Raw genomic sequence first — 24,567 nt, 5'->3', positions numbered from 1 at the left:
TGCTCTATAATTTTATAGCTCACAGAAAAAAAATGGCTTGAATTTTCTTCTCTTTACTTCAGTTTCTGTAATCATATCAAAGAGATGATATCTGCTATTCACACAATATTGTTTGTCTGGTTCTTTGTCCCAATGTCAAACCCCAGCAGCCTCAAGTCAATCTCGGACGTAATGAAAATGCAAATGATCTTCCTGGTGTTGCCCCATTCCTGTCAATCAACCTCACAGCTCCACACCACCTTTTTAGCACACAAAATGTGCGGACGATGCCACCAGAGGAGAGGATGGATTCTCTCTCAATTAACCATTCTCCTTCACATTACAGATACATTTGTGGTCTTATTGTTAAATTTTCTTTTAGCTGCTATTGATTTCTGTTATTTGTTTCAACGGATACACTCCAACACCTTTCTTCCACTGTATTCTTAAGGGAACAGCACTATGTCAAAAGATGTTCTCAAAATGGAAAACCAGACAATTAAAACCGCAAGATTAGTAACTAACTCTTATTTTTGGTGGCAGAATTCTCCTCATCATGGTTTTGTTTGTCAAGACAAAAGCAGGTTGAGGGGTAAATATCGACAAAGAAAACCATGTCTCCATTGGCAGAGCTAATTTCCTGTCTTTTGTCCCTTTGTGAACCTTTGTGTTGCTGTGAAATGCAAAAGCTGACAGAAACACTGGATCCTGACTGTGGTAAGATAATATATCCCATTTGTCACAACAGTGAAGCAGTTGGCAATTTCTCTACGGGTAAGCTACAAGTTTATTTAACCTTGCAGCAATGCAAATGGAGATCTAACCCTGAGACACTAATGTAATGATGTGAGCTAATGTATGCTTTTCTCTATATCAAATTTCCTATGCATTCAACCCATCGATTCCATTTTTGATAATCTATCAACAAGTGCAGCATACAGAAACCCATTTCCAAATTAGAGATGTATTTATTCAATTCAATTAAATTTATTTTAGTAACAACCAAAATCACAACAACAGTTGTTTCTGCGGGCGACAGTGAAAAACGGATTAAACAATGTCCATAGGCACGAGGGACGATGTCCCAGGGTCCCCTGTCCTCAGACCCTCCTTCTCCAGAAACCTGGAGGAGTTCCACAGTGAAGGAGAGATCCGACTCCCTCAGACGGACAGGCGGACGTGAGATAGACATTGGAGCTGGAGCCAGTTCTTCCAGGCAGATGAAGAAACCGTGTATCCATCTTTTTCTTTTGGTTTCACGAAATAGATACAGAAACATAAACAAAACATGAACCTGTCCTTTCAGGTTTTTGCCCCCAAATTATGGAACGCCCTGCCCATGGCCCTCTGTATGGCAGATTTTGTGGATCCTTTTGAAAAATAGCTAAAGACAATTTTATTTGGACTTACTATTAGTTGACCAATGGCTCTATGTCTGCATTCTTTATTAGGCCCGAGCGCCACAAGCTGGCGAGAGGCCTATTAATCTCGTAAGGCCGTGTGAAGCACGGCTGCGAAAGTGCGCACGTAGTGCGCACGAAATCGAGCGCGAAGCGCTCGCCCACTTCCAAACACTCACTAACGCACTCCTTCACTCATGCACGCCCCGTGCATACTAATTAGTAGTAGGAAAATGGAACATTACCGGTGTAAACGGGCGAAGCCCGTGCAAAAGTGCGCACTAAACGAGCACTTTACATTGAGATGACGACCGCGAAGCGGTCGTCATCCCCATATAAAGCACTCATTTGCGCTAAGTAGCTCACAAATACGTTCCCCATCTCTTGCATGTTCCGTGCATATAAGCATGTAATGCAAAAATTGAACATTATTACTGTATAGAGGGCCAAAAACACAAAGTGGGCGGAGCCCACTCAAAATTAACGAAAGTACCCGTCAGTGACCAGGGACCCACACCATGAGGTAGGAAAGCGCGAGCGCTTTCCGAAAATGTATAGTTTATGATATTTGAAAAATGGGAAACATTGTTTTCGCATCGGAATATTCTTCTTCTTCTTCTTCTTCTCGGGACCAACCCCCCTATTTTTCACCCAGTGAACATTGACGAAAAGTCACAAAAATGTTCACACCTCTAAAAATCGTGCCTCTCTACATTCTGGCTATTTCCCTTTTCTAAAATAAAAAAATTGGCGCGTCAGCGCCACCAAATGTACCAAAAATGCATTGAGAGATGGGAAATGACCCAAAAAAAATCTGATCGTAGAATCATGAAATTTGGCGCAGAGGTAGATGGTGACAAGAGAAGTAAAAAATATTACTACGGCAACGCCGTCCGCCCAACCAAATGTCGGCCATATTGCTTCAAAAATGGCTAAACATGACTTCGGAGTTTTTCCAAACGTCGTACTTTTACGAACTCCTCCCAGGGCGTTGGCCCTAAAAAGCTGAAATTTGGTGAAAATGCTACTGAGGAGTGGGACATCAAAAGTTATCCAAATTACATTGATACCTCTCACGGTCTCTGTGCGGCGAAGCCGCAAACTGTAGCTAGAATTTCAGAAATCTCCCATATTTAAAATTTCTGCCGTTTGCGCGGATAAAGTCCGAATTGCGTCAAATTAGAATCAGTTGTTAAACTCTTTGCCCTAAACCTACTTGAAGTGAAATAAATTCATTTGGCGCCACAGCGCCCCCTACAGATTTTATATGGAGGTTAAATGTTTAGTTTTGCGAAATTATATGAAATTTGACACACAACTCAATTTTAGCATCCCCATCAAAAAAGTCAATGAGACCCATGTCATAATTGTTATGGCGTTGCCATAACGATGACCGAAACCTTCCATGTTATTCCAATGGGGAAATCGCCAGAACATGTTTACACTTTAGACTTTCACAAACTCCTCCCAGGGCGTCAGCCCTATTAACCTGAAATTTGGTGAGACTCATCTTCAGGTGTGGACCATCAAAAGTTATCCACATTTTCATTCAAAGAGTCACGGTGTCTGTGCGGCAAAGCCGCACATTTTGCCAAGAATTCAAAATAAAATAGCTTTTTGATGGTAAAACAAAGGGGAGAAGATTCAGATTCAGCAGTAGGCGTAATAAAAGGACAATTGGGGCGCGTTAGCGCCCCCTCCTCTTGCGGCGTGGCGGCGGTGTGGCGGCGGCGTGGCGAGGGCCGATCATTGCCGCTTGCGGCTATATTTGTACTTTTGTTGTTGTTATTGCTCTCTGTGAAGCACTTTGTGATTTGTATCTGTGTCTGTATAAATAAAGTTACTTACTTACTTACTTACTTACTTACTTAGTAGTACTAGTATTAATAACAATGCAAGTTTGAACATTTTTTTGGTGTGATTTGAAGTTTTGTAATGGGACGGCTGCAGTGAAGGCTCTATCCCCCATGGTCCGGTGCTTTATCCTCATGATGAGAGTGAGGCGGTGGGTGTCAGCAGATCTGAGGCGGTGGGTGTCAGCAGATCTGAGGCGGTGGGTGGGACAGTGCAGGTAGAGGAACTCGGTAAGATAAGGAGAGCCCAGGGTAAGGGGGGTCTTGTAGGCGATGAGGAGAACCTTGTATTGGATGCGGTATGGTACTGGGAACCAGTGGAGTTTGAGGAAAGGGGTGATATGGTCAGCGTGGGTAAGGGGGGGCGGCAGTTTTTGGCAGTGGGTAGAGGGAAGACCATATACAAGACTATTGCACTAATTGGGTCTGGAAGTGATGAAGGCTGGATGAGGATTTCTGCAGTTGATAGAATAAGGGCGGGGCAGAGGCGGGGGACGTTTTGTTATGAGGCTGATGTGTGATCTGTAGAGGATAAAGTACACACAGGTTCCATACAGAGGGGAAGGGGGTGACAGTGGCCGTCGATAAAAAGGGTCCGGTGACGAGGAGTTCTGTTTTATTGCTAATTACAGTTATTGGGTGAAGTTGTAATTTTTGATATCAGTCAGCCAGTTTGTGATGGAGGAAAGAATGGCTGGGGTGATTGATTTGGTGGAGCTGTAAACCTGCGTGTTGTCTGTGTAACAGTGGGAGTGGAGTCCACGCTAAATACTCTGACCAAGGGAAGCATGTACCAGTACTGTAGATGATGAAGAGGAGGTGGTACAAGTATTCATAGTAATAGTAGTAACAGGATTAGAAGTAATAGTAATGACAGTATTAGTAGTAGTTACGTTAGTAGTATCAATAGTAATAACAGTAGTAGTAGTAAAAGTAGTAACTGTAGTAGTAGTAGTAGTAGTAGTAGTAGTAGTAGTAGTAGTAGTAGTAGTAGTAACAATACAATTACACCATAACAAGACAGTGTCGGAAAACATTGTTGTTTTCTTAAGTTCTGTTGTATTATTTATTACTTTGAAGTCACTGCACATGTACTTCAGTGACTTACTCTTGAGTTTTCTGGCTGCAGATTAAATACATTTTGTTGCCATGGGTGCGTGGCTCTGAAATGCTTTGTGGACGTGATCTGAGTGAGGATTTTGATCTTGTGTTTGCCCTTAACTTCTTAACTTCCTCAGACACTAACGACCTACATTCATCACTTGATTATAGCTGTGTTTTGTTTACGCATTCTTTGTGCACTTTGTTCTGCCAGCGAGATGCACTGTGCGATGAGGAAGTGTCGTTGACCTTTCCTGACTTCAATAAGAGAAAATCAATGTATGTTATTGTAGGGATAAACAGCTCTCCAATTAGCTTGTACAATGTCATGTTCAGAAATGATATTTTATGCTCATGTTTAGACAGAGCTAATGGGTAAAATGGTTCAACACATGCTTTGTTTCATTATATTCCATTCTTCACTTAGCTGATCAGATTTGTATTAGACAAAACTTGATGTTGTAAACGTATTATCCAAGACTACTATAGGGAAATGTCTGTATTTTGTGAATGATGTCAGGAGACAATTTTAGAGAAGTAAAGAGGTGTTTTGTCAATCTAAAAATTATCACACCAGTTTGATTCATAGCTTCTCTTAGTCAAAGATATTGTTGGTAGGCTTCCTGGAATGGTTTTATCCAGTCCCTCTTTACAGTGCAATCATTTTCTAAAATACATGTTCTCTTTAAGTAGATCAGATTCCTACAGATGTGAAAATGAAACATGTCCTCATGCTGAGCTGTGAGGCCCACATGAATTCATTTACCCTGAATAAAAGATTATAAATTGCCATAATCCAGAGAAAGTCAGTTCAGTGTGTTCAGTGTGTGTGCTGTCTAGCCCAGTCTGAAGGAGTCAGCTGACAGCTGCATGGCCCATTAATCACACACTGTCATTACCCAAACATACTGTAGATGCATCAAGAGATTGGAAATGAATCAGAGGCCAAATGAAATAAATGCTTAGGAAAATACAGAGCATGCATCGTGACAAAAATATGTGAAATCATTTTTTATGATTTTGTTTTTTTAAAAAGCATATATTCAGCTAGTTTGATAAAACACTGTATCCAACCCATATTTGTCCCACAATTTCTTTCAGCTTGCCTGAAAAAGAAAGAACCACAGCCACCAAAAATGTTTATATGAAGAGCATTGTTTTTGTTGTTAACCGCTGGATGAGACCAAAACAGAACAGGGATGCCCTAGACAACAGAAAATGTGCTTTGGTCTACTGGGGTTTTAAATATGGTGGTGAGCCTGGCCTGAGGCGGGAGGCTGTTTTAAGGTAGAGACAGCTCATTAGGGCCAGTGACAAGAGGCTCACAGGGACCTTTACCAAGAGGAGCGGAGGACACAAGCTGGAACAATCACAACCAAACAAGTACCGCCGTGAAGAAGAGGGCACTGATTCTGTCACTTCTACACAAGCCCATATTTTCTAAGCCATTCCTAAAGAGCACCGTGGAGATAATGTCTATATATGCTCTGTGTGATGCTAAACAGATCTGAAAGCCTAAGCCTCTGGGTTTCCTCTGCATCAGAAAAAGCATCTTAGACGATGATTTCAGCTGCATATGAATAGCCCTGTGTGTGTGCGCGTATCGGTAGGTATTTATCATATTGTGGGGACTAAAATCTTTATACACTCAATACATGAGGCCCTGCTTGGGACAAAAATCATAAAATTATAATGTTATGATATGCTAATGGGTTAAGATCAGGGTTTAGGTTCAGGTTTGGTAAGTAGTAGCTATGGTTTAGGTGTATATGCCCATGGTTGATTGCACATTTCACTAAAACCTAGTATGTGATTAGACTTTTGTAAAAATCTTTCTTATCTTCCCCCCATTTTACAATTTTGATAAGGTTTATAAAGTTACTTCCTGGTTGGACATGAGCAGCAGATGTGACATTGGTAGAGGTAAATCCACAACTGTTACCTAGCAACCATGCTGTAAACAAGGGCCAAAATCCATTAAAAATCAAAATGACACAATAGTAATGATCTTAATTGTGACATTATTGTTTAATCTATCAGAAAATTGTGTCACAAAATTGTCTTGGAATAAAATTCTGTTTTAGCACTACTTGCTGTAATTTTCTACTTTTATTTTCAAATTTTCTCCACAAACTTCCACTTGACTGACCAGTGACCAATGATATATTTACTACAGGTTCTATCCCAATAATTAGAAAAATAAGAGAAGCATATGCACGTTAAAGTTAAGATATGTGCTGTATTAGGTTAAGGTTAGTATTTAGGTTAAGGTTAGGTTAGTAACTGTGGTTAAATTTGGTCTCAGGAAAGTAATGTAAATCAATGCAATGTCCCTGTAAATTATGGAAACCCAACATATATGTGCATATACTGTGTGTATTGAGACATGTTTGTGTGGATGGGCGCATACACAAAGAAAAGGTGTAAATCCCATGTTTGCCCTGCAGGATTCTTGCTGATGGAGCCTCACTATTCCCACAGCCTGCAGAGAGGGGCGGCCTGTGTGGGAGGTGAGCTGTCAGTCAAATCCACATGACCCGGAATAACTGATGCATGAAGAGCTGAGACCTCACTGTCATTTCAAGACTGGTCCCCACAAAGATCACCCACTCTGCAGGAGGCCAGCTCGACTCCAGTCAATCCTGTTGTCTGTGTTTTTAGTTGCTTTAATATTATTTAACAATCTGTCGAATAATTACATTAAAAGTGTTCTTTATAAATCAATACTGCACACACACAATAATATTTTTTTCCTAAAAGGTTCAGATTAGTTCCTTTTTACTCATAGGGCAATTTGTTTAGCTGACAAATAAATAAATGTATTTGCATAATAAAATATTCATAGAGTTTCGCTACTTAATCTTTTTTAACTGAGTTATTTCAGTGTCAAAAATGTTTCTTGGTACTTTTAATGTGTTGTCCATTGTTTGCTTATGTGGTTGTTTTTAATATTTTACTGCATATGAATTGTGCTATACAAATAAACTTGTCTTGACTGATAGCATTAAAGAATGTCGATTTTCTGGGCATCTCTATAGTATTTGACTGCAAGAACGTGGTGGTGCTGTCCAAGGTGCTGAAACGCTGAACTGGAGCTTTGAGCTTAACGTCTATATGACACGTTCTCCTGTTTTTCTAATTATGACTGAATTTGGTGGTATAGCACCTGTGGTAAATATTTATCATAGTTTTACTTCCATTAAGTTGTAGTTTGTGAATACATTTAGAAAATTACAGGAAGATATGGTCGCTAGGTAACAGCTGTGGAATTACCTCTACCTATGTCATATATGCTGCCCAAACAGGATCCACGATAACAAACTTTACAAAAATGGTCAAACTAGGGACAAACTGGCAAAATGTTTAGTAAAATCTGAAATATAATTATGTACACAACATTTTAGTGTAGACTAACTTGTCATGCAGAGGTATAACGGCGTGAGAGATACAGTCTTTAATCATGCTATTATTCATATTTCAAAACAAACAAAATTCCTCACGCATACACGTAAAACACAAAACACGAACATGACACAAGGAGAGCAAAAAAAAGCCTCAAGCAACACAAAATCGTATCACGGAGACTTTTCATCATCATTATTTATACATAACAGCTGAATGGCTTTAAGAATATTTAAATACTACACTGCGCATTTGTAAGTTTAACATCTGGCTGCTCACAAATTCCGGTTTTCCAACTTTAAACCTCTTAATTTGACAGCTCACCCGGACGTGGAAGACAGAGCCACAGTAGCTTGAACGTAGGAATGAAAGCGCAGAAGGAACCGCTGCTGGCCCGCCACACTCGCGCTGTCCGTGCCCTCAAGTTGCGCCTTGCTCTCCACTCAGCGCACATGAACGGGGACTCCTCTGGAAAGCACATCATCTTCTGTCATTTGGGACATTTTTCCCTCTGTGGACCCTCCACTTTGCGTCCGAGTCTCGCCGTAGATGGAATACGCGTGGCACGTCATGTTTACGCACGGATAGCGGCACATTGTGAATGAAACTTTGACGCGGAGGATCGCACTTTTGAGTCTTTTGTGACATATGCTGTTTGTTTGCGCGCACCGCGACAAGGGACGTTCAGATTATGTCTCACCACGTCAAGTTACACATTTGGTGGATAGCAACTATGCAGGGGGTCGCATGTTTTAAAAAATGATTGCTGGCTGCACCGACGGTAAAATAATGGTCAGAAGATGTCTACTTACCTTCAAACCGTTCAGGTAAGAGATTTGCCATTTTTCATCCAATTAGAGCTTTCCAGACAAATCTAACATCCCTTATAAATGACGAAGGAGCGTTTAGTTGTAAAGACGTGCGCTAGAATTAGACATACGTGACGCGCAAACAGCTGATGTTTCCCTCACAGATGAATCCAATTGGTTTCACGGGGATTAAACCACTGCGCTGTGAATCATGTCAGACTAGTTGTAATAAGCTCGTAGCAGCGAGTCGAGCGCTAACTTAGTTTATTGCTCCATTATCGGTGGATCCCGGGGCTTTGTTTATCTGAATGCACCGGCTAAACTGCTGTGAAACCGCGGCTGATCCACGCTGTTTCGTTTCTGAGGCGCTTTGAAGTGGTGCGCGCGGCTTAGAGAATGTCTTTGTCTCTAAAATGTGCTGTAGAAGTGCAGCTGGAGCCCACTGAGCAGAAATACATGATATAATACATACAGGAACACGTATGTCACAACATCAAAATGTCAATGTTGCGATTATTGTGAGAGAAAACAACATTTTTCATTCACAATGTTTAAGGGCTCATTATTCATCACTAGAGTTTGGAACTCAAACAGTTTGAATGAAAAAGTAATGGGCACTGCAGATGCAAACTAGCTTTTTGATAAATCTGGTGCCAAGCATGTACTTTTTTTTATAAGACTGATGTGTTTGTACATTGTCCCTTATAAATTGATAAAAAACTCAAACTAAACCAAACAGTCAGATCATAAAGTACTGTATATATAATGTACTTTGTTGGAGTATAGATTTTAACTAAAATGACTGATTACAATTCTCACGGTAATTATTTTGTAGTTGTTATGATTATGTTGTGATCTGAATAATCATGATCATTATTTTACTTTTTATTACAATATTTATACACCTCTGTTGAGTTTATTATGTTTTATGTTTGAATTATTTTATTAATATCATCATTTTTTATTATTATCCCCATTAGTTGTCATTACCACAGCAATAACTCTTCTTCCTGGGGTCCAGTAGTGCTTTAGGTTAACTCCAGCTGTCTAAATATTATACTGTATAATGCGGTCCGGCCAGCACGGCGTGTAAAAACAGAAAAGCAGGGTTTTTATCTTTGGATTTGCTCAGATTGTGAAGAAGGGCTTGGTGCCAGGTGGTTTCTTGTAAAACACACCAAAAACCCCTCCATGCCTTGCCGAGCGCCTCTTACTTCACAGATCATCGTGTTCCTATACCATGAGGCAAAAGCTGATGAGTATATGTGTGTGGAAGCCAATTAGTTGATAGCAGATCTTTCCTCTGATCCAATTAAAGGGAGGCGAGCATTTACTTTAGGCCTGTTAATTAAAGAGTCGTCAGGCAGGACCGAGGTCTAATCCCCCTATCGCCCACCTAATGCTACTTTAGAAAAACGACAAAACGATAAGATAAGCAACAATCGCCCCAGGACAGCATCAGACCGGCCTCACCCACACGAAAGCTCTCACTATCTCATATCATATTTTGCATCTGTCTGTGCGCATGTTAAGCAAATTTTTTTTCTTCTCAGATCAAAAGATTATGACTGCATTTGATAAAGCCCATTATGCCTCTGTGACTAAACTCTGTCTGGATCTTGCAACATCTTTTTAGAAAATGTAACCAATTTTTACACCCCTACTATGAAAACCAAACTTATCATTGGGTTTCAGGGTGATGTAAAATGAACATAGTTGACTTAGCAATAAACAATTCAAGACAAAATGTTGTATCTTTTGAATCGTTAAGTGTCCCCGTCCATCAATAGCTCCCTCAAACAATACATATCTGCCCTCCTTGTCTTCACATTCAAAGATCTGTTCAAAAACTATTCAGGTTGAGGTCAACACTGCAACTCCTGTGTTGGCCCCTGTGCGATGAATGACACGACTTTCAGAACAAAATTTGGTTAGTTTTTGATGTTCAATATTGTTCAAATGGGTCTCTTGTAAATATGTTATGTTTTAATCATTCTATTCTCAATTTGTTATCATTTTTGATCGTGTTAACTGGATTAGGCTGGTGGCTCCATCTCTCGTCACTGCTCAGTTCTTTGTGTCTTGCATCTTTCTGAGAAGGCCCTCTGCCTCTCCTGATGTTCTGAGCATATGTTTTTTTTACCTTCAAATATCAAATATCAAATATCAACCCATATCTGAATTTTCTCTTCCTGAGTTCCTCAAAGATGTGGTGGAATTTTGCTCATTGTTGACAAGGCTCGTATGGAATATCTGGGGCAAGAAGATGCCTTTGTGTTGGAGGTCTCCTTTAGCTTTTGCAGCCTTCATCAGACACGTTCCTTCACACAATCGTTAAGACACCTCATTATCAGGCCTCGTGTTTTATCGATGGTGGGGACCTAAACTCAAGAGCCTACAAGGAGCTTTGCAATGATCTTCTCCGAGAAACTTTCAGTATCGTCTCCCTCCTCTCCCTCCTGGACCCCACAAACCTGAGGTTGGATTTACGTTATCTGGGTTAGGGTTATCTTACTTTTCATAATAATCCGTATCCAGCGTCATCAACTGGGCCTGCGTCACTTCCATCTTGGCCCTCAATGTCTGCAGCTCATCTGGATCGTCTGAAATACGCAGTTCAGCTTCTTCGATGCACACTCCGTTTCCTCCACCTCTTTCATCTCTTTTAAGTCACTTTCAAACAGCTCAATTCAGGTCGTTTCAATTTAAGCTCTCATTTCAGTTCTGAGTCGCCATATCATCCTGCATTCCGTATTTTATTACCTCTTCTCCTTCCTCCAACAGTATTACGCCGTGTGATTTCTTATCCGGGCCATGTTAGCCTCATTAGCTTGCGAGGCTGGACGTTTTTAATGGGGCCGTGGGTCGGCCGCTTTGTTTCTTTTGGCTTGTGTGTTCCTTGTGCACTCATTTTGTGTTTGGATTATGTGGGTCAAACTATAATTTTAGTGCTGGTTTCTGCAGCAGCGGAGGGAGTGTAAACAGCTCTGTGCGTTTCATGCATAGTGTCACAACCACAGGAGGTGCCGTGGTTATTTGTTTGGTGGCGGGTGGAGCTTTGCACTTATGAGGCGCTCTCTCAGCCACGTGTGTGCACCGCCTCTTTTGTTGTCCAATATACATCACATTACAATACTTCTACATACCCTGATCATGCATTTGATCTTTGCCTTCATCTGACTTTCATGGAACTGGTTACTTTGTGTTTTATGTTTTCTTGAGTTTGGTTATTGGGTTATTGTCGCGGCCTCAAAGGTTGTGACAGTGGTAAAGGTGAACGCAGCGTTAAAATCATGAGCAATCTGTTACTGTTATTAGGTTTATTTGAAGGGCATAATTTGTGCACAAAGTAGTTCAAAGTGCTTTACAGAAGAGGAAAAGATGCATTCAAATCATAATACAAACAGATAAAGACATAAATAATCATCATAAGCTGAGCTTCTTAGACATGGTTCATTTTATGACACCAACATGTCCGAAATGTACTTTGTACAGAAGCAGATTTAAAGTCTATTCTCTGAGCCACAGAAAGCCAGTGCAGAGACCTGAGCACAGGACTGATTTTATTAACTTTAGTTTAGACTTATGTAAATAATGTAAAGTAGATTGTTTTTTTTTCATGTTCTACCGCTTGTTCCCGTTAGGGGTCACGGGTGACTCGAGCCTATCCCAGTGACTTTGGGCCTTAAGCGGGGTGCACCCTGGACAGGGTTCAGCTCATCGCAGGGTTAACAAACATCAAATGTCTAAAAGTAGATTGATTTGTGTTAAATGTTCAATGTTCATGTGCACCAACAGGTCTAATTTGCCCTGTTTCTCTGAGCGGCTCGAAAAGTCTGTAAAGGACATTTTTTATTATTGAGATTAGCACCTTTATGTTAAATAATACAAGCAGAAAGAGGGGCACAATTAACGGCAGCGCCCCTGGCAACTTACGGAATAAGTTGAATAGATTATTTTGTGCCCATTCTGTTAAATAAATGACTTTTAAATCTTGTTTTTTGTTACCTCGCTGACCCTCACTGAGCTGGGTTGTAACAAATTGGGTTGTAACACCACATCAGTACCCTTGGCTGGTGGTTTTCTTGACATTAAGCATGCAACTCTGAGTGAAACTTCAACAGAACAGATGGGCTATAATATTTGATTATTTTTTAATGTTGTAGAGCCCTGGGAGGGACAGCGCTTATGAGAGAGAACAGTAAATGAGCACGTGCCAGCTGTTTGGGTGCTGTTGCTTTGATGTAAACAATCTGCGTTCTGTGCTTATGCTGCCTGTGGTCTCAGACTGGAGCGGTCAATGGTCAGCTCTCCTTTCTATGATCATTATCGTCCAGTGCATTCTCCATAAATAACACAGAAAGAGTGTAATTTCAGCTTAAATCACTTCAACTGCAGTTAGAACTGTTCTGTTTGGATCCTGCAGCGGTTCAAATGTATGTGGTAATAATCAGGGTATGTACATAACCAAAGCAGCTATGGACCAATTTGTGGGAGGATTGTAAAGTTTTTGTGTCACATCATCTTGCAGGAAATTGATCTGAACATCCATTATCTGCTCATTGTTGATTTATCACTTTGGGAAGGTCCCCCTGTTTTCTCAATTCTTCAAACGTTTGACACAATATAGGTGTTCCTTCACTTATTCACTGTGTCTCTTAGCTTGTTTTACATAATACATGTGTTTAATATACTTAAAAGTGCACTGTGTAACATTTCTGGCAAAGTATTCTTAACCTGCTTGTCTATACAGTCGTCTACATGCTTTTGAAGAACATTTAAATGAGAATAGCATCTAATTTCAGGCAATGAAGGTAATTATGGAAATATTGACTTTGCATGAAAGTATGCATATGCTAACGTAATGAAAGAAATAGGTTGAACAGTCCTCATGTCTGTCCTTGAAGCCGTCAAGTGTCCTAAATTGCCTCAGTCAGAGAATATAAAGTCAACCTGGACTCGTGCCAAACAGCTCCGTACTTTACAGATTATTCACATCAACCTCATCTCTTTGGGTCAATCTACTCACGCTTGAGTCTTTGTCTTTGAGGGGATACTGTTGATGGGAGCGTGTTTCCCCTGCTTCTCATCAATATTAAAAGCTCTTGTGGAGAACTTTGCGTAAATACGCACATGTATTTGCTCCAAGCCCAACATTGAAGCAAACAGGCCTCGCTTGGATTTGAAGAGGAGGCAATGGGTGTGAATAATGCAGCTATGTGTTATGTTGGTATTTGAGTTTCCAGGGCTAGAGCTTAAACTACCTGTGCAAGGTTGGTCCTGCATTATGGAAGAAGCCTTAGTGAGCCCAGACAAGGATTCAATGTTTCATTCATATTTCATTGTATTATTGGGGTCGGAATCTCTAAACCAGCTCAGCTTCATCCACAAATGTTTTATGGCACAAATAAATGGCTAATGATACCTAAAAACAATCACTATGTACCAAGGACACCTCCAGCTTTGTCCTTGTCGTTCCCCCTTCTCATTAAACCACTTGTGTTTAGAGCGATACAGGTTTGAGTAATCTTTAATCTCCTGCGGACAAAACACTATTGCTCCGACAGCCCCACCGATTCACGCCCACACACAACAATATTTTAAAAAAAAAGTAATATCAGTTCGGCGGTTTTGAACAGGACGTCAATGGACCTGTTCTTTTTTAGATGTATTGTGCTCTACAATGAACAAAATACATAATAATTTGCCTTGTGTATGACTTGTGCGCTACAAATAAGCTTTCCTTGCCTAGCTTAATACTAAATACCCACAAAAACTAATAAAATGTCTTCTTGAAGAGACAATACTACCACAATGTGTTGAGTGTTCATGTCTCCAGGTCCTGTTGGTGAATACACTTGCATTAGTCATGAACCTTTCCCTACAACTCTCAGGTTATGTACCGGTACATTACAATACCACCAGGGATTGTTTTGCCTGTAAATAAAACTCATTTGTTTCTTTATTAATTACTAGGCCTCAGGTCAAGTTTTCCTGCTTTGGGATTTATGAATGTACTACAGTTATATAGTGACAATAGCCAAGGAACTAAAAACACAAAACCTAAAACAACAAACAAAAGAAAACTTTTTGCAATCCTGCCACCGCCCACGCCATTTATGCACATAGACTTGAAAAGACCTGAAGCATTTGAGATGGGAGAAAGCAGAAATAAGGCTCAAGAAATGAAACTGTTTTTCTTCTCTCGTCCCCTTCTGTTCTGCACTAAATCCTTCAAGGCATTACTTCTCTGGGTTTGCTTTAAAAGAAGTGTACCTTATTACTTATTGAGACCAAGGAGTACATTGTCCAGCAGATCGGAATCAGAGAAGCGGTCGCCTCTTGTCTTGGTATAATAAGATAACCTTTGATCTATAAGAGAGTAGCTTAACTAGAGCAGGATTTACTCTCACACAAAAGACCTGAATTTCAACCCTTTCAAAGTCCCATCGCTGCTTCTCTCGTGGCGCCGCCAACACAGGAACACACACAGTTATTGTCTCGTCTCCCTTTGGAGCTTTTTGATGCATACAAAAAAATTGATAAAGAGAACGTCCCACTGGCTTTACAAAAGAAATATTACTCACTTTGGAGGAGTTTTCAAGTTCTATTTTTCTCTTCTTCCCCATATTTCAACTTTTTCACTCGTTACTTACACTGAAACTTTAAATACCTCTTTAAAGTGTTTTTTTTTTTTTTTTTCAATACAGAAAAATAAAATAAACAATAAATTATCCATTGAGGATTTTTTGGGTTTATTTATTTGAGCATCATAAATACATGATACAATACAACAGAAAATCTGCTGCTGTCAGACTGTTTAAAAAACACTGATGGCCCTGAACACGTGCAATACTGATTTAACCATGTGCAATACCATCATATTCATGTGCAATACTGACTTAACCATGTGCAATACCGTCATATTCATGTGCAACTACTGTCGTACTCACAAGCAATTAAGGCCATATTCATGTGCATACAACTGATGTAAATAAGAGTGTTTTGTTTTGTTTACTTACTTACTATTAGTATTAGTATTTTGAGTCTCATGCTAGCTATTTTTACTTTACTTTATTTTATCATTATTATTTTATTTTATTATTATTTTATTTTATCTTTTTATTCAATTTTTTTTCTCCATTCCCTATTAAAATAGGAGAGGAGTTTTGTTAATAATAGTTTTTTGTTTTATTTATAAGAGTTCTTCTATTAAGAGTGTTTTTTTGAAACTTCCTATAATCTGTCCTTTCCTCTGTTTCTACTGCGTTGTAACAACGGAATTTCCCCATGTGTGGACATCAAAGGATTATCTTATCTTATTTTAAAACAGGAGTATGCAGAAGCAAAAACGTACTACGCATTTATCCTTCCCATACGCCCCAGCCCTCCATCTAAAATGATATCATCAAATTCTATTCCACCTATGCATGTGGCAAATGTACAGCTCCTCTTTTTTGTTAGTCTTAGCTTGTAGCTTTTCCCATTTCGTCCTGCTTTTTATTCCTGACTAATCCCCTTAGTTCTGCTTGCTCTAAGGGTTTACAGTCCCCCCCTGGTTTTGCCAGTGGTCCTCATCGTGAGCCCTCCAATAACATCAGTGTTGTGGAGTGCTTCGCCCTTTGGTGCCGCTCCTCCAAGTGATGATTGCTCTATTTGTGCTCTGCTTCAGGAGTGTGGCCTGCTGTTCCTCCACTGTCTCTACACCGTCTTCACTGGCTTTCAGCGCTCGCTCTCGTGCTCTCTCGCTCCCATTCACCTTTCTGCTTTACCCTTTTCCTCTGCCTGTCCATCACTCTAACTGGCTAAGTTGTCTGCCATAATGGTCTTTCTATTGTTTTTCATGCTTCTTGCACTTGACATTACTGCGCTTTCGGCTTTATTCCGCACCAAATGTCTCAATACGACCTCATCTCAGACCAAGCCAATGGCGCAGATTGGCAGCCTCAGTTTTGCACACAATTTGTGGTAGGCAATAATGATGAGGACAAAAATGTATATGTAGATAGAAGTATATCAATCCAACATGAAATGTGTTAAAACATGTTATTAAATGTATTAGACAAGGTTTAACACTCGTGAAATGGCTGTAAACATAATAAGATAAGATAAGATAATCCTTTATTGTCCACACATGGGGAAATTTCATTGATACAACGCAGTAGATACAGAGGAAAAGGACAGATCACAGAATATAGGAAGTTTAAAAAACACTCTCAATAGAAGAACTCTTATAAACAAAAACTCCTATAGACAAAACCTCCCATTTTCCAACAAGGGATGGAGGGGAAAAATTAGGATGTCCGCCGGGATAACGTGACGATCTCCGGGTAAGACGATGGTTTTCCGCAGTTTCATGAGTTCCTCCTTTGTATAAACGCACCGGCGCCGATCCATACGCCGGCTGTGGCCGAGGAGCGCGGTGGGGCCGGGGGGGCTAGCTCAGAGCTAGCGCACATCACGACGACACAACGAAAAACACTCAATAATCCAGCCAAACAAAGTCGAAACAAGTTGAATTAAGCGATTCCAGCGCGTGTCCCGATCGTACAACTAAAGTAGAAAAAATATTTACAAAATACAAAAGATAAAGCACATAAGTGTGAAAAAAGAGCGGAGCGTTGCACCGGGCTGCCAGCTGGACCGGCGCCTTTGTGACGTGCAGAAATATAACCTTATAATCAGTGCAGAAATATAACCTTATACCCTAATTTTAAAGTTTTGAAAATAGATTTGTCCATTTTTATTTGCTCTTTTTATAGCATTTTTACTATAAAGGATGTATGTGCTGCTAAAATTGGTCATATCTTCAAAAAGATATTTCCCATTTTTACACAAAATTGTAAAACAACTGAGTGGAAAATTTCTAGATAAGACTAATTATTCTACTTATAATAACATTTCCCCTATGAATATTCCCTATGATCTATGGATGCAGAAAGGGACAATTGGGGAAAAGAACTGGAACTTTATAAGGTGGAAATTTTATACTTTGAAAATTTCACTGCAGCTGTGGTTGAAAGTGCTGTGTAATGTCTAACTTCAAACTTTTTCCATCTATGTTTTTACGAGTAAAACCAGCCATTACTCTCTCTCGCCATCAATATGTCTCTGGCTCTAAAGTGCCATTTAAATCACTTGTTTGTCTGTCCATTGCAGGATATTCGTGGTGGGGATTGGATTCTTCAGCCTGTGCTTCCTAATGACCTCTCTGGGGGGGCAGTTCTCAGCCAAGAGACTGGCGGACTCCCCATTCACCATACGCACAGAAGGTAATAACACTACTACTGTACAATATGTGTGGTCGCAATGTACACGGAGATGCTGCAATGCAAAATGATATAACGCTACGCTATCTAACCACAATAACTGCCAGCTGCTTATACGTCCATATGAATGAACTGAAGAAATTACATAGTAAAGGCAATTTATAAATACAACATACATGTAAAATATGGAGACATGGCTGGTCATCAAAATGGCTGTAAGAGATAGTTGTAAATGTATTGCTGTGGTCCTGAGCAGTTGGGGGAGGTGGAGATTGTGAAAAGCTTTCACTCACTACGTTTACATGGACACCTGGAAAACTAGATAAGTGGCACAGTATAATTCAAAATACATGTATGGCAACGTCCCAATAACACATCTGGAGTGGTCCATATGCAGTCGTCCTCTTGCTGCATGTAACCGGGCACTTGGATCACACTAGGAGCAGACTAGGAGACAAAATCAACTGCACAAGATAAGAAACAGCCAAGAAAAATATGAAACATGTGTTTGGACATGTACTTGCTCGTTTTAGATCAGCAGAGATGACAAACCACGGTCCTTTTGCCATGGACTAGAATGTGTTGTTTTGGTCAAAGTCAAAGTCATAAACTTATGTTTTAAGCGTGGTTATATATATGATGGACATTTTAATTATTAATTATAACGAGACAGTTTTAGTCTTTTTCATTTCGATCCAGAAGTGAAGTGTTTTTTCTTCTTTGTAACCCCAAATATTCTCTTGCTTTAGAGATTGATGATGTTTATTACACTTTAAAAGGTGCATAAAACTATTCTCTAAGTGAGACCACTTTGAGAATACTCGTCAGATCTTGGAAGCTGAGCAGGGCCTGGTCAGTACTAATATGGGCGACAGAATACAAGGTGGTGTAGTAAAGCAGGTGCATAGTACTTTTGTTGTATCCTTAGCCTTCACCCACCTGCCCATTATGTATCTGGTGTGTGTGTGTGTGTGTGTGTGTGTGTAACAATACAACAGGAAAAAAACACACAAAAAATCCCCACAAAGAATGAGCTGGACCAGGAAGAACATTAGGTAAAAAGGGAATAAAAGTAGAAAATAAGGGAGTGGCATCAAAAAACAGCATACTAAGTTCAGAATAATTGTCATTTTGTCCAAAAAAAAGGGAAAAAAAGAGTCTATTTTCAAGTTCTGAGGTTGTTTTTTCCATTGTACATTATGTCTGTTGTGATATTAGTCCAGTCCTTAATCGTCAGCGCGGTTTGAGTCATCCATTTGTTTGTGAGGGCCTTCTTCCCAGCCGCTTGTTCCAAAGATAGCCATCCCCTGGGTCCATGGCGGGAGTTTTGGGGCCCAAGTGCATTAGTCTGAAATTGAGTGGGATGGTGGTGTCAAAAACAGCTTGCATTGCCTTGTAAATTTCCATCCAGTATTTTTGTACAATATGACAGTCCCGAAACACATGGTGATGATTTGCTTCCTGGAAACCACAGTTTCTCCAACATTCAGCCCTTCCCTGTGAATAATGAGCACTTTGACATGTTGTCATGAAAAAATGGGTCACATTCTTCTAACAGAACTCCTCCCAAATATGGGACCCCCGTGGTCCTCCATTGTGATGTGCACACCTCTCTCCACTCCTCGTCAGATGCATATTCCTTATTCAATTTAACATAAGTTTTTAAGGTATTCCTTGATGCCTATGCAGTCATTACATTGTGTATGGCTTTATGTATCATGAATGAGATGTAAGCGCTTATCATAAAATATAAGGTGTGCAGCTATTGCAGACTAATGACTTGTTTATACACTGCCTGTCAAAACATTGCCACATAAACATTTCCATCATGTGTTCTTGTCTTGGCACAAAGCCTTCACCAGCTCCAAACGCTCTCACTGGGGTTCAGATCTTAGGTGTTTTCTCTGCTTGAAGCCAATGATTTGACTCTTCTCAGACATACTGACATATTTTCCATGACCACGGGATTTGTCTTTCCACATGGTTGTTTTAGAAATGAGAAGCCGCTCACTGCATCAGCTGGGTCTGTTGCAGCTGAAAGATCATCACCCACGAAGCAGTTCTCCAGCAGGAGGCTCGGACCTACTGTATTTGCATAGTACAGGCAATGTTTGTTTTCTGTTGAATTCATTATACTTTAAATCAATAGAACAGAACTGAACCTATTGTTTGATCATCATCTGTGTTTATAAACTTTAATAGTTTAAATGAGGAATACATGTATTCATTGCAGGCACTGACATTTAGGCAAGACACCGCTGGAGATGTTATGGCCTAGATGTTATGGTTTGCCTGTGAATAAGAATAATGGAATTTCATTTTAACTGAAATCTTAAACGGGATTGCTCAGTTGGTAGAACCATTCAAAAACTAACCAGAAGTTGGTTTGATTCCAGTTTCTGGCAATTGTTTGTCCTTGGGCAAGACACCTAAATTGTGCATACATCAATGGGTTCAATTCATTGTAACTTGATTGCAATAATCTCAATTTTGCATTTGACGTGATGAAACATGCTGATATTTTAGTTTCATATCCACATAAACAAATCATACCTTTTTCTTTGTGGTTGGTACTTGGACACGGGTTTCCACACCTGAATCCATAGCTCACCAGTGAAGTGGCATCAACACACTGGCCAGTGAGGGCTGTCACACTGTAGAGCTTTACGCCAGTGGCAAGACATCTCTTCTGTCACCTGCAGACAGCAGGTGACAGAAGAGCAGAGGTTATTTATTGTGAGGAGGTATGTTTCCTTCCACCCCGCCAGGACTTGTAGTTGTATCTTTATACAATATATTTACTCTCTCTTGCGTTATCATTGTCTGATTTAATGTGCTTGAATTAGAACATTTACAAATGCAACATTGAGATTTGCAATAGAATTTTATATATGTAGGTTTATTTGATAGGGACCAGTGTGTTTCATGAGCTCACACACTACAACTTTTTAGCTGAGGCTAATCCTCAATGCCCGTCCCTAGTTGGGCTTTTACATTACAACAACAATATAACAATGTAATACAAAAGACACGTCATCAATTAAAAACAGGTCAAAGGTGGTTATGCGTCTGACCTCTGAATTAAAAGTACAGTGCAATACTGCTAAGTTATTCATCTGAAGTAATGGCCATATTTGAATGACTTTCTCAGCTGCTGCTCTGAAGCTCTAAATACTTATTCAAACCCCCAAGTCAGCAAAAAAGCAATAAAAATATTAGTGAGTTTGCATTACCAATTTTTCTAAGGCTGTCACTAACAATTATTGTTATAATACTTATAATAATGATAATATGACTTGCCCGTGTCGAAAGATTAATTTTATTGCAGTGAGACTTTTTAGAGACATTCAACCAAATACATTTTGAAATATTGTGATTGGACAATTATTTATGAATCAAGTTGATTGATGACAATCAGAAATGTTCATTATTTTTTGACATGTTCATTTAATAATGCCACTGACTTTGTTATAAAAATGTATTTTCTTATGTGTTTTTGAGTCTGTACAGTCCAGATAATAATCACAATAGTAATTGTTTATAGTTGGCTAGTGCAGCACCATTATTTTCATATTTTAGTGATGCATGAAAGTAAATAACATTCTCCTCTGCACTACAGATTGCTTCGGGTGCTTTAGACCTGTGAGAGTTAATGCCGAGGCTGAGGAAAGCGGTTCTAGTTTGGGGAAATGGCCACTGAGATATTTTTAACGTAATGCCACTGACAATACTTTTAAAATCAAGACTCGTTTAATACTGAAATACTCATACTCACTACGCATATTGAACACATCTTAAGGATTCAAAACAGGAGCAGCTCTAAACCAACTGCACGTGAAGTCGGAGCGTGTGAGATAATGGGCCAGAGAAACGTAGGTCATTGGGGATTACTGTGATAAATTGAGATTAGCGAGTTTGTGTGATAAATTAGGATTAGCGTTTATGCCGCTCTGAAATGCAGTTGATTAATGAACTAGCTCTGGCTATGTCCCAAGCAGACATCTGGCACAGCTCATTAAAAAACAGTGTCCAGGACGGCTTTCCCATAGGAGTGTCTTTGTGTTTGTGTCTTGTTGCATCATGTTTTGTCCCTGCATGCGGCAAATACTACCGAAGCACTTTAAATATTCTCTTAAGACTCAGTACACTAGCCTCAGCCTTCCACGCCATTGAATTACATCATAGATCAAACATTTTTGCTGATTTTAAAGTCTGTTTATGTGTGTTTTTTGATGAGCTGGCTGGAAATTGGTTGTTAAATGGGGCGACAGCGGCAATGTGGGACAAGACCGGGACCAGAGAGACTAGCAGACGCATCCATCTGCTCCTTGCAAATCAGTCCTCGCAAAAACAACTGGCCCGTTCATTAAGCCCGGGCTGCCCACCTGCAGAGCGGAGCGCGCACACACTGAGATACACCTCACGTTTCATTAACTACATGTTACTTCTGCACCATATACTGTGAGAAAACATCCAGACACTGCCAAAAGTGCTGTGCCTCAGGGGAGTGGAATAGTTAAGGTCGACGTTTGTGTCTATAGCATTAGCGCGTTTTAATTTATGTGCGTTTATTTATTATGTGTACCGGTAATTAAAAGTGCACGTGTCAAAATGGAGACATTATTGCTTTGCCCGGAAGGTTCTACAGTATGTATGAAAGTAATCAGTGTCCTTGGAGCCGCCTGGCCAAGTTACAAGTCAGTTCTGTGGAGAGGCCATCCCACTCACAATAAGAATTCATGCTTTTCAAGGTATGTTTAGCCATGTGGATTTTTGGATTTTTTAATGTTGTGTATCCCGATTCAGACAATATTGAGTCAATCCAACAGAAATGTGTTAAAACATGTCTTTAAATGAGGTTTAGCTCTCAAACGCATGAAAATAATATTTAGTCACAGGGATGCGCATCCTTAAGGCTTGAGTGCTGAACCCCAAAAAAGATTACAATTATTTAAAATGTTACTACATTTTTGAAGTGAAAAAATCATCATTTGACTTTATTTGAAAATTGTCACATTTTTTACTACAACGATATACTCGATATTCTCATTTTGCACAACTTCACAGCATTCACACTATTATCTACATCTCAATATTCCCACTAGTTGCCACACTTTGATACCCAGGGACATTCTAGATAAAGCAATAAGGCGAGCAATAAATTGAAATCTCAGTATTTGTAAAAATTCTACAAAAAGCTGATTACAAATAAAAATGAAAAAAAGGGTTTAAGGTGATATTTCTGCACTTTTATGATTTGTTTAACAAACACTTCACATTTCTCTGACAATTAAATCTCAACAGGTTTAAAGACATGTTTTAACACATTTTCTTAGGAGTGACATATTATCATCTGAATATCATTATCAGGATCTTTGCCACTTGCCTTTATTCTATTGTAACAGTTGAATTGAATATACCATGATCTTACAGATTGATGCCAGCATCACACATCCACAATAAATATCAGGCCAACATTGTAAATAAGAAGATGGTCTTAGAAAAGATGAAAAAAACATGTTTTTGTATATCGTTCAAACACTGTAATGCACTAAATCCATTCAGAGCTGCTGAGCATTGATGCTGAAAGATAAAAATAGCCATTTGAACTCAGTTGCTGTACACTCAGTGAAAAGATGCAACCTCAAGTTTCCTCATGTTTACATATTGCCATACCAATATTATAGCATTTCTATACTTTAAGCCTTCTTATATTCAGTGGTTGGTGGAAGGTGTCATCCCTAAAGCTGATAAGCATCTGGAGGACAAGATGGCATGTTTTTATTTTAATTCAACGGATTAATTTTGTTGTTTTTTGCCCATGTATAAGCTTGTCATTTGTACACAATAACAGACAAATTTGTACACGGCTTTGTCACCACAGCTGAAGTGATCGTAATTGTGCAGGAATTAGCTTAATTTGGACACGTCGCTGCCTCTGGGGATTATCGGCTCGTGCTGGAGGTGAAAGATGCTGGGTTTTCCTTTAAACCCTCCTCTCTGCTCAGTAGCACATGTCTCATGGAGTGTACATACATAGGAGATGGAAAAATAACAGATACAAATTCATCCTACATGAATCATACAGCATTGTGAGAGGTGCATTACAAATGATGTATTAATGATGTTTGCAATCATCAGCAGAAGAGAACAAAGGGATGAAAGAGGAGCGCTCAAATCAAAACTACAAAGCTGTTTTTACTGTACCTATTTAAACACAGATTGCAACTGTAACACTCTCTTTGCAGGGGAACTGTAAACAGGGGAACTGTAAACAGGGGAACTGTAAACAGGGGAACTGTAAACAGGAGAGATTTACTCCAATCCGTAGATTGCGAAAGACTCTTGAATGAGAGTCGTAACGTCTTGTTTTTCTAAAAAGTGTCACTCCTGCACGCTTTGATCAAGCACCAAAGACATAAAACACACAAGAGAACACACAGGAGTCACACTTTGAGGACATAATATTATTGTCAAGTTGTAGAAAACACAACATAAAGACTTCTGTAGTGAGAACATGTCTAAACTGGGTTTTGATCCAGGGACTCCATTGTCCAAGTCTGAAACAGTTATCCAATACGAAAAAGTAAATGATTAAATAAGAAACAAGCTTTTGTTACACACACATGATTTGTGTAATATTTGATGCATATTTGCAGCATATCCGACAGAAACAGTGTGACACTGGTCCTACAGGTCTCTCACTCACAGCGACAGTTTAGAAATTGATTTAATGTGTTTAATATTTAAACCA

At 39.6% G+C, this 24,567-nt stretch overlaps 2 protein-coding genes across 2 annotated transcripts in view; one reads left to right on the top strand and one right to left on the bottom strand.

Annotated features, from left to right (window-relative positions):
- LOC140377137 (ATP-dependent RNA helicase DDX39A-like) overlaps positions 1–24,567 on the bottom strand; it is a 312,983-nt gene that overhangs the window by 74,991 nt on the left and 213,425 nt on the right. The window lies entirely within an intron of this gene.
- The window catches only part of LOC140377146 (alpha-1,6-mannosylglycoprotein 6-beta-N-acetylglucosaminyltransferase B-like), a 142,684-nt gene continuing 126,361 nt past the window's right edge, over positions 8,245–24,567 (top strand). The window contains exons 1-2 of the mRNA XM_072462460.1: positions 8,245–8,562; positions 17,704–17,816. Of these exons, the coding sequence (XP_072318561.1) occupies positions 8,495–8,562; positions 17,704–17,816 (181 nt within the window). The 5' untranslated portion in view covers positions 8,245–8,494. The remainder of the gene's footprint in view (positions 8,563–17,703; positions 17,817–24,567) is intronic.

This window comes from Eucyclogobius newberryi, unplaced genomic scaffold, assembly GCF_026437365.1.
Source record: "Eucyclogobius newberryi isolate DKJ021-1_F unplaced genomic scaffold, fEucNew1.0.hap1 SCAF_4, whole genome shotgun sequence".
Taxonomy (NCBI): domain Eukaryota; kingdom Metazoa; phylum Chordata; class Actinopteri; order Gobiiformes; family Gobiidae; genus Eucyclogobius; species Eucyclogobius newberryi.
Note: the sequence above shows the minus strand (reverse complement) of the source record. Positions and strands in the feature narration are given on the sequence as shown.